This window comes from Panthera tigris, chromosome D3, assembly GCF_018350195.1.
Source record: "Panthera tigris isolate Pti1 chromosome D3, P.tigris_Pti1_mat1.1, whole genome shotgun sequence".
NCBI lineage: Eukaryota > Metazoa > Chordata > Mammalia > Carnivora > Felidae > Panthera > Panthera tigris.
Window position 1 is genome coordinate 8150009 of NC_056671.1, and position 15105 is coordinate 8165113.

Genomic DNA, 15105 nt, shown 5'->3' on the forward strand with positions numbered 1-15105 from the left:
AAAAGTATTTATCTGTCATGCCTGGGTGGTTCAGTTGGTTAAGGTCCGACTCTTAATTTCAGCTCAGGTCATGCATGACCTGGTGGTTCATGAGATCAAACCCCACGTCAGGCTCTGTGCTGACATCGTGAGCCTGCTGGGATTCCCTCTCTAAATAAATAGATAAATAAATATTTTTAAAGTATTTATTATAACTAATAAAGAGACTTTTAAAAGAGGGGATAGTATCTATTGCTTTTCAACCAAACTGTTTTCTGAGTAAACTAGATACCAGATCTTAAATCCTATAAAGTCATGTATTATAATAATGTAACCAAACCTGGAATTCATTTTCATGTGATTTAACTCAATTTCTCTGTATGTGACAGACTGCCTACCACTCCCATCACAAAGAAATGTACCCCTCTTACCACCAGTCCCAAATAATACAACTCTCCAGTTCTTTCCATATCATCAAGTCAGAGGGGTACCTAAGCCACATCAACATTTTCATCTCTGTCTTCTGCCGTGTTGAAAAGGCACTCTGCTAAGGACAAACACTGCATGATTCCACTTACATGAGGTACCCAGAGTAGTCATATTCACAGACACAGAGTAGAATGGTGGTTGTGGGGCCATAGCGAATAGGAAATTAAGTGCTTAATGGGGACAGAGTTTCAGTGTGGGAAGATGAAAAGAGATCTGGAGATGGAAGGTGGTGACGCCTGCATGACAATGTGTATGTATTTAATGCCACTTAAAAATGGTTTCAGTGGTGGGGCACCTGGGTGGCTCAGTCAGTTAAGCATCTGACTTTAGCTTAGGTCATGATCTCACAGCTTGTGAGTTCGAGCCCCACATCGAGCTCTGTGCTGACAGCTTGGAGCCTGGAGCCTGCTTTGGATTCTGTGTTTCCCTCTCTCTCTCTGCCCCTCCCCCACTCACACTCTGTCTCTCTCTCTCTCAAAAAATAAACATTAAAAAAATTTTTTTAATATTAAAAAAAATGGTTTCAGTAGTAATTTTTATTTTATGTATATTTTTACCACAATAAAAAAATCTTTTAGGGGCGCCTGGGTAGCCTAACTCAGTGGGTTAACCCTAACTCAGTGGGTTAAGTGTCCCGCTTTGGCTCAGGTCATGATCTAACAGTTTGTGAGTTCGAGCCCTGCGTCGGGCTCTGTGATGACAGCTCAGAGCCTCAAGCTTGCTCCCAATTGTGTGTCTCCCTCTCTCTCTGCCCCTTCCTCCCTCCCTCCCTCTCTCTTTCTCTCTCTCTCAAAAATAAATAAACATTAAAAATTATCTAAAAAAATCTTTTAAAAGGGGACAGGACTTGCCTGTTTGCATTAGCTGTTGTGTTTGTTTTTTTTTTCCCAGTGGTTGAGTTCATTGTATTTGGTGAGTGTCTGATGTTCATTTTGCTTATCTCCATATGTCAGTCTCCTGCATCCATGTATAGTTCTACTTTTATCCAGAAACCTTTTGTGATAAAAAGTATACTAAAAAAAAGAGGCTAGCCAAGTCATTGATTGTAAGCTCTTTTCAAATCTTAACTGAAATTCTTAATTGTTCTCTACTTTAAATATTATTTGGGTTTTTTTTAGAAGAAAGCATTTTTCTTCTATTTTTTTAAATGTTTATTTATTTTTGAGAGAGAGTGAGAGAGAGAGTACAAGAGGGGCAGGGGGAAAGAGAGGGAGATACAGAATCCAAAGCAGGCTCCAGGCTCTGAGCTGTCAGTACAGAGCCTGACACAGGACCCAAACTCACCACCTGTAAGATCATGACCTGAGCCGAAGTCAGACACTTAACCGACTGACCACCCAGGTGCCCTGAATATTATTCATTTTTAACTTGCATGTACTTACCACTCAAAACTACATAAATGTATTGTTAAAGTGCAGGACTACTTGAAAATACTTTATACTTCTTGCTTTAATGGGCAGCTCTGAAATATTTAGGAAACTTTATAGTGAATTGTTTATAGTGAACATTTCCTTTCTATTGTACTTGTATGTTCTAAATTTGAATAATAACAACTGTTTGAAAATTAGAGCACTGCAACTCCAGATGTATAACTTACATTTATCTAAATCTTTTATAATCACCTAGAATGAGAATAGCATCTTGAAAAGTGTTATGTTTATTTTCTTAGGAGTATGATAAATTACATGTAATTAAATGTCATAATACATAAAATTGCTAATATAATGGAAGAGCTAAAATGCTCATTTTAGAGTATAAAATCTGACAATTATTGATTTCACTGAGATATTTCTCATTGATCCCTTTTTCTTATAAAAGTAAAAACATGTTCTTGGTAAGAATTCAAACTGAAATTCTATACCCATTAAAAACACATCATTCACCAAGAAGCTTTAAATGATACATTTGAAAAGCTTGATCTGTTGAATACATGGAGAACCCAGTACTCAACAAATGGAAAATACATTCTTTTTAAGATCAAGTCACCAAAAAAAATTAGGTTGGCCTCTGATCTCTCCATGGCCACACTTAACCCTGGAAGACAGTAGAGCAGTATACTTTAAAAAGGGGAAGAATAGGGGCACCTGCGTGGCTCAGTCGCTTAAGCGTCCGACTTCGGCTCAGGTCACGATCTCGCGGTATGTGAGTTCGAGCCCCGCGTCGGGCTCTGTGCTGACTGCTCAGAGCCTGGAGCCTGTTTCAGATTCTGTGTCTCCCTCTCTCTCTGCCCCTCCCCCGTTCATGCTCTGTCTCTCTCTGTCTCAAAAATAAATAAACATTAAAAAAAAAATAAAAAAATAAAAATAAATAAATAAAAAGGGGAAGAATAGAAATTATCTCTCTCTACACTCCCCAGAAGTAAAACAGGTCCTTATGTGTTTTCCAGAAATTTCCTGAGAACAAATGAATGGATAATTATTTATTGGCTGCCTAAAGTTTGTTCTACTCTCCAGAAAGACAAAGGCTTTTTTTGGTGGTAGCAGACAGAATTAAACTCTCACTGATATTAAGAACAAAACATCTGCTTCCTTTTGTTTGCATTTGCCTACTGTACTTTTGCCCATCTTTTGCTTTTAACTTTTTATTTATTTTTTTTAATTTGTTTTTAATGTGTGTTTTTTTGAAGGAGAGAGAGACAGAGTGTCAGTGGGGGAGGGGCAGACAGAGAGGGAGACGCAGAATCCAAAGCAGGCTCCAGGCTCCGAGCTGTCAGCACAGAGCCCCACGTGGGGCTGGAACTCAAAAACCGTGAGATCGTGACCTGAGCCGAAGTCAGACACCCAACTGACAGCCACCCAGGCGCCCCTGCTTTTAACTTTTTAAAAATTATCTTGTTGTAGGTGTCTCTGAATAGGTCTTGAATTGGGTTTTGGTATGCGATATAATCTGAAGGGTTTGTTTTAATAAGTAAGTTTAGACCCTTTAACTTTATTGATATGCAGACATATTTGATCTTAGTACATGTTATGTGTAGCTTTTGATTTTTTTTAAGTTTATTTATTTTGAGAGAGGCAGAGAGCGAGCAGGGGAGGTACAGAAAGAGAGGAGGAGAGAGAATCCGAAGCGGGCTCTGTGCTGACAGCAGAGAGCCGGACATGGGGCTCGAGAGAGAACCGCGAGATCATGACTGAGCCGAAGTCAGACGCTTAACCGACTGAGCCACCCAGGTGTCCGTAGCTTTTGATTTTAAAGCCCCCCCCCCCCAAAAAAATCCTGGGGTTTGTTTTGTTTTGTTTTGTTTTCATTTTCTCTCTCGTTTTTTTCTCCTTGTCCCTCTCCCTCATCCTCCCTGTATGTGTTTCTGGCTTGTGGTTTTGGTCTGGTGGTGATATTTGTAACTCTACCATTAATCATCCATTTCTATAGGTATTATCTATTAATCCCCACTGTGAGCAGTGATGAAATTAGTTTTTTTCCTCTTCCTTTTCCCCTCCTTCCCTCTCTTTTAGTACTTGAATTTAGTCAATCATATCGTCTCTTTTACTATTTGCCTTTATACTTTTAATATACTTATAACTTGATTCATCAGATTTAAATTATATCTGTTGATATTCCCCCACTCACCCCTAGCAATTAAAAATTGAGGAAACCAGCTTATTTATTCTACCTTCCACTTTCTTTTCCCTTTCCCTTCCCTGCAGATTTTGTAGTATCGTTTCTGCATTGTCAGGGCATGTAACATTTACATTCTCTTCTATTACCCTGGTTCCCACTTGTGTTTTCAGTGTTAAACCTGTAATTATTAGATTCAGTGCTCATTACCAATCCTTTCACTGCCCTTTTTCCTAATTTTTATTGTCTGTGATTTGTCCTCTAGGAGAATCCTCAAAAAAAACCTCACAAGAAAAATATTCCCTAATGAGTTCTTGCATGTTCCAGAGTTTCTTGCCTTAAATATTTAAAAATTAGCTTGACTGAGCATAAAATCTTTACATTGTGCTTTCTTTCCTTGAGAATTTTTAAAGTATACTGCTCTACTGTCTTCCAGGGTTAAGTGTGGCCATGGAGAGATCAGAGGCCAACCTAATTTTTTTTTGGTGACTTGATATTAAAAAGAATGCATATTTTCCATTTGTTGAGTACTGGATTCTCTATGTGTTCATCAGATCAGGCTTTTCAAATGTATCACCTAAAGCTTCTTAGTGAATGGGGAGTTGTTTCATGGGTATAGAATTTCAGTTTTACAAGATGAGAATAGTTCTGGAGATTGGCTACACAGCACAGCGAGTGTGCTCAGTACTTAACTGTACATTTAAAAATGGTTACAATGGTAAATTTTATGTTATTTTGCCAGAATTAAGAAAAAGATTCCTGATTTAAAAAAAAAAAAAACCTTCCTGGTAAATTATTCATTTTATCATTTTTTTTATTCTCTTTATTCCTGCTAAGGTTTTGGTCTAAGATTTTTATTTTGTCTGCTATTAATGTAAGTATGCCAGCTTGCTTTCTTATGATTAGGATTGCCTGGTATATCTTTTTATTTCTGTTTTCTTTTAGCTTTCTGTGTCCTTACTTTTGTCATATGTCTCATAAACAGCATATAGCTAGATCTTATGTGGGTGGTTTCTTCATTCAGTTTGAGAATCTGTCTTTTAATTGGTGTATTTAATACCATTTACATTTACTTTTAGTATTGATACGTTGGGATTTATTTCTGTTTTGTACATCCGGTTTACTGTGCTTTTTCTTTGCTGCTTCTTTCCTGCCCTGCATCGCATCATTCTGTGTTCTTTTATCTTCTTTGTTCCCTTTATTTACTTTTCTATCTTCTATTCTGGTATTGTTATTCCTAAATTTTTAACATATATTTTCATGACTTAATGAATTCTAAATCTAGTAGGCATCTCCTGAACAATACAGGGACCTTAGAATAGTTTAACACCCTCTCTTGCCTTACATGTGTGTTGTTATCCTCTAGTAGTTTATTTCCATTTTATTTCTTCCTCTCTTTTTTTTAGTAGGCTCCACACCCAGAGTGGAGCCCAACACAGGGCTTGAACTCATGACCCTGAGATCAAGACCTGAGCTGAGATCAAGGGTCGGATGCTTAACCGACTGAGCCACCCAAGCACCCCTATTTCTTCATCTCTAAAAGTAGTTGTCGGGTGGTCATTACTTATAATCACTATTTTATACAGTCATTTCCTACTTAGATTGACTCACAAATTTAACCCTTCTCACCATTGTTTCTTACATTTTAACCCTTCCTTCTGGATTCAGTTTCTTTCTTCCTGAAATTAAATTTCCTTGTTTTTTTTCTTTTAGCAATTCTCTCAGTAAAGAATCATCACTATAAGTAAACCACCTTTTTTTTTTTTTTCTTTAATAATGGTTTGTTCATTGCTTTCTGGTTTCTCTTGTGTTGAAAAGTCTGCCATCAGTTTAATTATCATTTCTTTTTAGGTAATATCTTGCCTATAATTGGTTATAATATTTTTATTTTTGTCTTTGGTGTTGTCCAATTTCACTACTGTGATCTAAATACAGATTTAGTTTTATTTGCTCTGCTGGATTTTGTGTTTTTTGTCTTCCATTAATTCTAGGAGAATTCTCCATGATATCTTCAAATATTCTCCGCCCTGTTTTCTTTAGTTCATTCTCCAGCAACTGCTATTATTTGCAGTTAGGCATACTTATGACCCTGTGGGGATGACAGGGGATGTCTGTCCCCTATTGAATGACTTTGTCTTCATATTTTTATCTTTTTTGTCTCTCGGTGATGAATTTTAAATAATTTCTTCAGCTCTGCTTTCGAGTTCATTCTTTGTGTCTTCTGAGCTGTGTCTAATTTCACATTTATACCACTTAATTTTTAATTTCAATGACTTTTTTCATTTTTGTCTATTTTTATTCACTGTACTTTTTTTCTTAATCTTTTGTTTTCAGTTCCTTTCTTATGACTTTGTTTCAAGCACACTTTCTTAATAGACTTGTCTCTAGTATCCAAAGTTCCTGGAGGTGTAGTCCCACTGTTTTTTATATCTTCTGATCCTCACACATAAGGATTGATTGTTTCCTTGTGTATTTATACTTTTGGATTGTGAGCTTATCTTTAGTAGGGTTTTGTCTTCTGAATCCCAGCAGCTAGGATGGAGCATGTGTCCCTCCAGAATGGCTTTGCAGTTGGCTCTCCTGGTGTTTTGGGAATATGACAAGCTCAGAGCTAATTTTGAGTTGATGTCTTGGCTTGGAAGTTGGTGTAGGAAAGGGTAGATTTGAACGAATCTGCCCAAGGATGGGCCCTTCTCTCCAGCTGCCCCTGCGGCAGCACAGGTGCATTTTCTGATCAGTGTAGCCATCAGACTCATAGGCCACACATGCACACACACACAAAAGCGACCATCTGCTATAGCACCTTCATCTCATTGAGAGTCCCAGCTGCTACAGCCACTGTTGCCCCTCCTCCCATTTACGGTGGAAATGACCATCACCCACAAGAGTCTGAAATATCTGTAGGTCCCTTTGATACATAAAAGCCACAGCTCCTTTTTATAACCAGTTTCTTTTTTCCAATAAAAATTAAAAGGATTTTAACTTCCAAGCATTTTTTTGAGACAGCACAACTAACACAATGAAAATCAGAACATCTTATTAATAAATGTAACAACAAACCAAAGTAATTTTGAGCATAAGTTAACCCATTTATTATAGGCTAGTGATGTTTGAAATGGTAGAGCTTCCACTGGTCTTTCGATTCCTTCAGATGTTACTGTGACGGCAGAAGTGGTGTTGTAAGCCCGGCCCCACCAGCTACCTTTCTCATGCAGGAACCACGGTGCCAGATCCCCACAGCTCGTCTTTTCATCTTGGTTTTGCCACAGAGCAAGAAAATGTACTTGGCATGCTGGCTTATTTCAATTTTCTTCACCATTTTCCTGAAGGAGGCACCATAATGGAGCCCATATTTACCTATGATTCTGACCTTCTGACCTTGGTGCATTTAGCCATGTCACTACAAACTAGGGCTGGGCCTGGAGACAGCTCCTACCAGGTTGGTTTTGTTTTGATATGGAAGCTTCACAAGTTTGCAGTTCATCCTTGCACAGAAACACCATGCTAATCTTCTCTGTATCATTCCAATTCTTAGTATATGTGCTGCCACAGCAAGCACCCCACCGGTTTTTTATACTATGCTAGTCACCCCAAACCAGATGCAGTCCCACACAACAAAGGAAGCACACACAACATTACCCATTCGTGTTCACTCTCCTGTTCCTTCCCCAGAAAACTGCTGCGTGAAACCAAGGTCATTCTGAGGCTGGCTTGCTTCATTCCAAGCCTGGTGTTAACCCTTTACACCCAGCCGCCCAGGTTGAAAAACAGCCTGGATTCTATGGGGTTCTCAGTTCTAACTTCCCACTCTGTCGTCTGCCCTGCCTGGATATTAGAATCACTCCATTACTGAGATTGACTGCTCCCAGCTTCCTTCCCCAAGGGCAGCCACAGTGTGTCATCCTTCATTTCTGGCCCTGGTAATTCCTCTTCCTTCCTGAGAAGTTCATTTCAGCTCTGGATTTGAAAAGATGTTTGCTCCACCTTATCAAGCATTTGTAGATATTTTTAGCATTTCCAGTATTTATAGATGATTTTCGGGTTATCTAATCCAGAATATTACATTAGAAGGAAGTTTGAAACTACTCAAACAGCCTGAATTCAAATTCTGACACTCCTTTTCTTTAGTATAATCTTTGACAAAGTATGTGGCTTCCATGAACTTTCTCCAAGCATGATATGGGGGTATTAATACCTACCTCAAGGGGTTGTGGTGAGATTGAGTTACTGACAAGGGTAAGCTCAAAGGCCCTACCGTGGTTTCCAAAGTTCTGACCAAGCCCCTGCCAAAGCATTCAGCATCTTCTCGCACTTTCCAGACATACTCCAGTATAATAAACTACTTGTTCGTTCTGAATTGTTCTTCTCTCTGGCTTCCAAGCCTTTATACACAGTGTTCTTTTTTTCTGAACATTCTCCTCCCTTGTTCACCTTCCCCCTAGCTATTGTACTAATCCTTCATCCCTCAACTTAGGTATCAGTTTCTCTATCACTGCTGATCTCCAAACCTGGGTTAAGTCCTGTGAGAGTCCCACGTTCTCCTATAACACTTACATTTGCCCATCATACCACTCAACAGGCTGTTTACTTGTCTGAACATACTTTAGGGGAAGGATTTTGGCTGTTTTGCTCACTGTTGTATCCCAGCTCCTAATAAAGAGCCTGGCACACAGCTCAATACATGGTAGCTATTATTTTTATCAGCATCTTCATCTGTCATAATTCTCAAATGTCTGATTGTTGTATAAATAACTCTTAAGTATGCCAAGAAGCTTAGCGTTAAGTTACAAGACTGACAAGGGCATGTATTGTTTCAGAGCCACATTTTAGGCCTTTGTTTTTCACTTATTCAATCATTTATCCTTTCATACTAGGAACTAACCCAGGAGTGTGATGAAAAGAAATCCCAGTATGATAGCTGTGCAGCAGGCCTCGAAAGCAATCGGTCCAAATTAGAACAGGTAAGAAGATAGTTTTTATGTTTTCACAATTTAGCAGAAACTGCCTGTGTATGCATGTTTTCACTACCCTGACATCAAAAGGTTCCCAAATCGTTACCCTCATTCTCTGAGCCTGTCCCCTAAGCTCGAGAGATCTTTATTTCTTCAGACGTGATGCATACACACCAAATTCTCCATCTGTACCACAACCACCAAGGTCCAGGCCACAAGCAGGTGTCTCCCACAGTAACCCAGCGCTGCTCTTTTACCTTCACCCTTGCCTTCATAAGGTTTTTTCTCTATAGAGCAGCCAAAGAAACCTGTGGAAAACTTAGGCCACCCTCCACTAGCTTCCTACTGCACTTAAAACCTGACTTCCAAACTATGGTCTGCAAGGCCCACCTGCCTCCTGAACTTCATGTTCATGTGCTGTTCTCTTCATCCACAGGGCCACAGCCACACTGGCCTTCTTCTTGCACATCAGACAAGCTAAGCTTGTTTTCACCTCATGGCTTTTGCTTGTGCTCTTCTCTCTCTGGGACACTCTGCCTCTAGCTCTTTACCTTGATCTCTCCTGCTCATCATCAGGTCTCAGCCTGAATGTCACCTCCACCTGGAGGTCTTCTCTGATCATCCTATCTAATGTTGCCTGTTGGGTCGCCCTATCACATTCTACTACTACTGACTTTTCTTCATAGTACTGAAGAAAAGTCTGAAACTACCTTCATTACCTATCTCCTTGTTTATGCCTATTTCCTCTACTTGAATGAGAGCAAGGGCCTATAGTCTTATTCACCGTTGTGTCCCCAGCACCTAGCACAGAGTTGGGCACATGGTGGGTACTTAATAAATTAATAACTGAACCTGTAGGTTTTGGAGCAATAGGAGTAGTCTTTAGAAAAGATTGCAACCTAGTCTGTGATGGCAAACAAAATTATAATCACAAAAGAAGAAATTACTCTGATGGCATTTTGTTGTACATTTTTTTTATTTTATTTTATTTTTTTTTAACGTTTATTTATTTTTGAGACAGGGAGAGACAGCATGAATGGGGGAGGGTCAGAGAGAGAGGGAGACACAGAATCGGAAACAGGCTCCAGGCTCTGAGCCATCAGCCCAGAGCCTGACGCGGGGCTCGAACTCACGGACCGTGAGATCGTGACCTGGCTGAAGTCGGACGCTTAACCGACTGCGCCACCCAGGCGCCCCTTGTTGTACATTTAAAGTCATCCTTTCTGCATTTGATTATTCTTTCAATAATGTTGCCCGTTTAAAATTATATATTGTAGGAAGTCAGAGGACTCCGTGAAGAATGTCTTCAGGAAGAAAGTAGATACCATTACACAAATTGTATGATTAAGGTAAAATAAAGAAAGAGGATCAAGAATTTTTCTGAGATTTTTCTGTATCAAGGACTTAACCTAAAATTTAATCTTTCCACTTAGAACCTAGAAGTACAACTTCGTCGTGCTACTGATGAGATGAAGGCTTATGTTTCTTCTGATCAACAAGAAAAAAGAAAGGCAATTAGGCAAGTAATTCTGTTGTTTCTATATTGAGTTACTTAACGTTTTCACCTATAGAAGTTTCTTTTTAATTTTACTAACGTCTGTATTTAAACTCCAGTATAGTTCTTGTCGTGTTACATTAGTTTCCGGTGTCCAACATAGTGATTCAGCAATTCCATACATACTCGGTGCTCATCATAATTGTACTCTTAATCCCCATCACCTGTTTCACCCATCCCCCTCACCCACCTCGCCTCTGGGAACCATCAGTTTGTTCTCTAGAGTTTCGAGTCTGTTTCTTGGTTTGTCTCTCTCTCTCTTTCTTCCTTTGTTCATTTGTTTTGTTTCTTAAATGCCACATATGAGTGAAATGATATGGTGTGTGTCTTTCTCTGACTGACTTATTTCACCTGGCATTGTACTCTCCAGCTGCATCCATGTTGTTGCAAATGGCAAGGTTTCATTCTTTTTTATGGCTGTGACCTGTAGAAGTTTTATACATAAGATGGAATTACTAAATTGGGGGTACTTAAATAAGCAGATATTAAGATATTACTTAGGATTAAATCTTGTTAAATATCTTCCTGATACTCCAGCCCTACTAAGTAGGAATACCTGTAACTTACTTTCTGGATTGCTTGATTTTTTATCATGGCAAAAAAAAAAAACGATATAAAATTTGCCATGTTGGGGCACTGGGTGGCTCAGTAGGTTGAGCGTCTGACTTCGGCTCAGGTCATGATCTCGCGGTTTGTGAATTCAAGCCCCGCATCAGGCTCTTTGCTGACAGCTCAGAGCCTGAAGCCTGCTTCGAATTCTGTGTCTCCCTCTCTCTCTGCCCCTCCCCTGCTCATGCTGTGTCTCTCTCTGTCTCAAAAATAAATAAAACATTTTTAAAAAATTAAAATTTGCCATGTTTACTATTTTTTTTAATTTTATTTTTAATTTTTTTAAATTTACATCCAAATTAATTCTCGTATAGTGCAACAATGATTTCAGGAGTAGATTCCTTAATGCCCCTTACCCATTTAGCCCATCCCCCCTCCCACAACTCCTCCAGCAACCCTATTTGTTCTCCATATTTATGAGTCTCTTCTGTTTTGTCCCCCTCCCTGTTTTTATATTATTTTTGTTTCCCTTCCCTTATGTTCATCTGTTTTGTCTCTTAAAGTCCTCATATGAGTGTAGTCATATAATTTTTGTCTTTCTCTGGCTGACTAATTTCAGGGGAATTTCTCTGGCTGACTAATTCCATCCATGTAGTTGCAAATGGCAAGATTTCATTCTTTTTGATTGCCAAATAATACTTCATTGTGTGTGTGTGTGTGTGTGTGTGTGTGTGTGTGTGTGTATATATATATATATATATATATATATATATATATATATCACATTTTCTTTATCCATTCATCCACTGATGGACATTTGGGCTCTTTCCAAATAGCCAAAGTAGGCTATTGTTGATAGTGCTGCTATAAACATGGGGGTACATGTGTCCCTTCAAAACAGCACACCTGTATCCCATGGATAAATGCCTAGTAATGCAATTGCTGGGTCCTAGGGTAGTTCTATTTTTAGTTTTTTGAGGAACCTCCATACTGTTTTCCAGAGTGGCTGCACCAGCTTGCATTGTCACCATCAATGCAGAAGAGATCCTCTTTCTCCGCATCCTCACCAACATCTGTTGTTGCCTGAGTTGTTAACGTTAGCCACTCTGACAGGTGTAAGGTGGTACCTCATTGTGGTTTTGATTTGTATTTCCCTGATGATGAGTGATGTTGAGCATTTTTTCATGTGTTGGTTGGCCATCTGGATGTCTTCCTTGGAGAAGTGTCTATTCATGTCTTTTGCCCATTTCTTCACTGGATGATTTGTTTTTTGGGTGTTGAGTTTGATAAGTTCTTTATAGATTTTGGATACTAACCCTTTATCTGATATGTCATTTGCAAATATCTTCTCCCATTCTGTCGGTTGCCTTTTAGTTTTGCAGATTGTTTCCTTCGCTATGCAGAAGCTTTTTATTTTGATGAGGTGCCAGTAGTTCATTTTTGCTTTTGTTTCCCTTGCCTCCGGAGACGTGTTGAGTAAGAAGTTGCTGTGGTCAAGATCAAAGAGGTTTTTGCATGCTTTCTCCTCAAGGATCTTGATGACTTCCTGTCTTACATTGAGGTCTTTCATCCATTTTGAGTTTATTTTTCTGTATGGTGTAAGAAAGCGCTCCAGGCTCATTCTTCTGCATGTCGCTGTCCAGTTTTCCCAGCATCACTTGCTGACGAGACTGTCTTTATTCCATTGGATATTCTTTCCTGTTTTGTCAAAGATTAGTTGGCCATACGTTTGTGCATCCATTTCTGGGTTCTCTATTCTGTTCTATTGATCTGAGTGTCTGTTCTTGTGCCACATGTTTACCATTTTTAGGTGTATAATTCAATTGCATTGATCACATTCACAGTGTTAATGCAACCACCACCGCTATGCAATACCAAACCTTTTTTTTTTTTTAATATTTATTTATTGTTGAGAGACAGAGAGAGAGAGACAGAGCATGAGCATGGAAGGGGCAGAGACAGGAGAAGACACAGAATCTGAAGCAGGCTCCAGGCCCTGAGCTGTCAGCACAGAGCCCAACACGGGGCTCGAACTCACAAACTGTGAGACCATGACCTGAGCCGAAGTTGGACGCTTAACCAACTGAGCCACCCAGGTGCCCCTATAATACCAAACCTTTTTCATCACTCTAAACAGAAACTCTTATAATCATTAAACAGTAATTCCCCATTCCCCTTCCCCAGGAAAAATATAATTTCATAGTTCCTTTTTTTTTTTAATATTTTATTTATTTTTAAGGCAGAGAGAGACAGAGCATGAGTGGGGATGGGGCAGAGAGAGAGAGGGAGACACAAAATCGGAAGCAGGCTCCAGGCTCTGAGCTGTGAGCACAGAGCCTGACGCGGGCTCGAACTCACAAACTGTGGGATCATGACCTGAGCCTAAGTCAGACGCTTAACCAACTGAGCCACCCAGGCGCCCCAACATAGTTCCTTTTTTTATAAGCATTCAGATTGGTCTATTTTTAAATTTTTTTTTTTTTCAACGTTTTTTATTTATTTTTCGGACAGAGAGAGACAGAGCATGAACGGGGGAGGGGCAGAGAGAGAGGGAGACACAGAATCGGAAACAGGCTCCAGGCTCCGAGCCATCAGCCCAGAGCCTGACGCGGGGCTCGAACTCACAGACCGCGAGATCGTGACCTGGCTGAAGTCGGACGCTTAACCGACTGCGCCACCCAGGCGCCCCCAGATTGGTCTATTTTTAAAGTCCCACATGACCTGGACTCTAGTCATCTGCCTGTTCACTGTGCAGTGTGAGTGCATTACAGTGAGAAGCTGTGTGTCTGCAGTGTACCAGCCTCAGAACAAGGAAGGGTGTGTAAATATCACTCGTCCTTATATGGTGTTTTTTTTTGGTAATCCAAGCTTGCAGCATTCTGTAATATATCAAATCAAATACGGCCGGGGCGCCTGGGTGGCTCAGTTGGGTGAGCATCTGACTTCAGCTCAGGTCATGATCTCACAGTTCGTGAGTTTGAGCCCCGTGTCGGGCTCTGTGCTGCCAGCTCAGAGCCTGGAGCCTGCTTTGGATTCTGTGTCTCCCTTTCTCTCTGCTCTTCCCCTGCTCACACACTGTCTCTCTCTGAAAAATAAATAAAGATTAAAAAAAATTTTTTAAGTCAAATTCTGCTTTAAAAAATACATTTATGGTTTAATTGCTAGGTGTGATAAAATGCAGTAATTGAATAAGCTAAGCTCTCTGCCCCTTACCACAATTCACATGTTTCACTTTTACCATCCAGTAAGAACTCCCAAGTGTAGGATTCACATTTATTCTAGATTGCAGTGGAGATTTTTAGTGGCATATACAGTAATGTTTCAAAAAGGAATCTAGTAAATGGAATGTCTTGCAGAATCTAATTTTTAAAATATATAATGCACTGGAATGCAAGCCAGACTGAAAATACCCTATAAATAGAACAATGTTTTCTCTAATACTCTGACATATTACACATATTAAATGTACTTATTCACATTCTTTCATTGAGTGTAAACCTGGCTCAAATCTGTATGGTCAATATTAATATTTTACAAATGTGAGAAGTTTTTATTCTTGAAAAAAAGTTTTAAAAATTTAAGTTCCATTTTTTCCAAAGTTATCAATATAAATAGGAAATAGGAAATATTGTCACTGAACTATTGGTTTTCTGGCCAGGTATTCTTTTTTATCATTTTCAAAATCATCATAAACCTTTACCATTAGTTTTCCCATAGAAAAAATATTTTGCGGGGCGCCTGGGTGGCTCGGTCGGTTAAGCGTCCGACTTCGGCTCAGGTCGTGATCTCGCGGTCCGTGAGTTCGAGCCCCGCGTCGGGCTCTGTGCTGACAGCTCGGAGCCTGGAGCCTGTTTCGGATCCTGTGTCTCCCTCTCTCTGTGACCCTCCCCCGTTCATGCTCTGTCTCTCTCTGTCTCAAAAATAAATAAACTTTAAAAAAAAAAAAATATTTTGCCCTGACTAGAGTAGTACATAAGAATATTATAAATAAAATAGTGTTAATTGTATTCTAAACTCATTGATATATGT

At 39.5% G+C, this 15105-nt stretch overlaps 1 protein-coding gene and 1 non-coding gene across 8 annotated transcripts in view; one reads left to right on the forward strand and one right to left on the reverse strand.

Moving 5' to 3' along the window:
* The window catches only part of IFT81 (intraflagellar transport 81), a 191445-nt gene that overhangs the window by 164052 nt on the left and 12288 nt on the right, over window positions 1-15105 (forward strand). For all 7 annotated transcript variants that reach the window (XM_042962874.1, XM_042962876.1, XM_042962879.1 and 4 more), the window contains 3 exons: window positions 8895-8981; window positions 10250-10321; window positions 10406-10491. In XM_042962874.1, coding sequence (XP_042818808.1) covers window positions 8895-8981; window positions 10250-10321; window positions 10406-10491 — 245 coding nt within the window. The remainder of the gene's footprint in view (window positions 1-8894; window positions 8982-10249; window positions 10322-10405; window positions 10492-15105) is intronic.
* LOC122232825 lies at window positions 7470-7579 on the reverse strand. Its single transcript, XR_006210239.1, has one exon. It is a non-coding gene; the product is annotated as a U6 spliceosomal RNA (small nuclear RNA).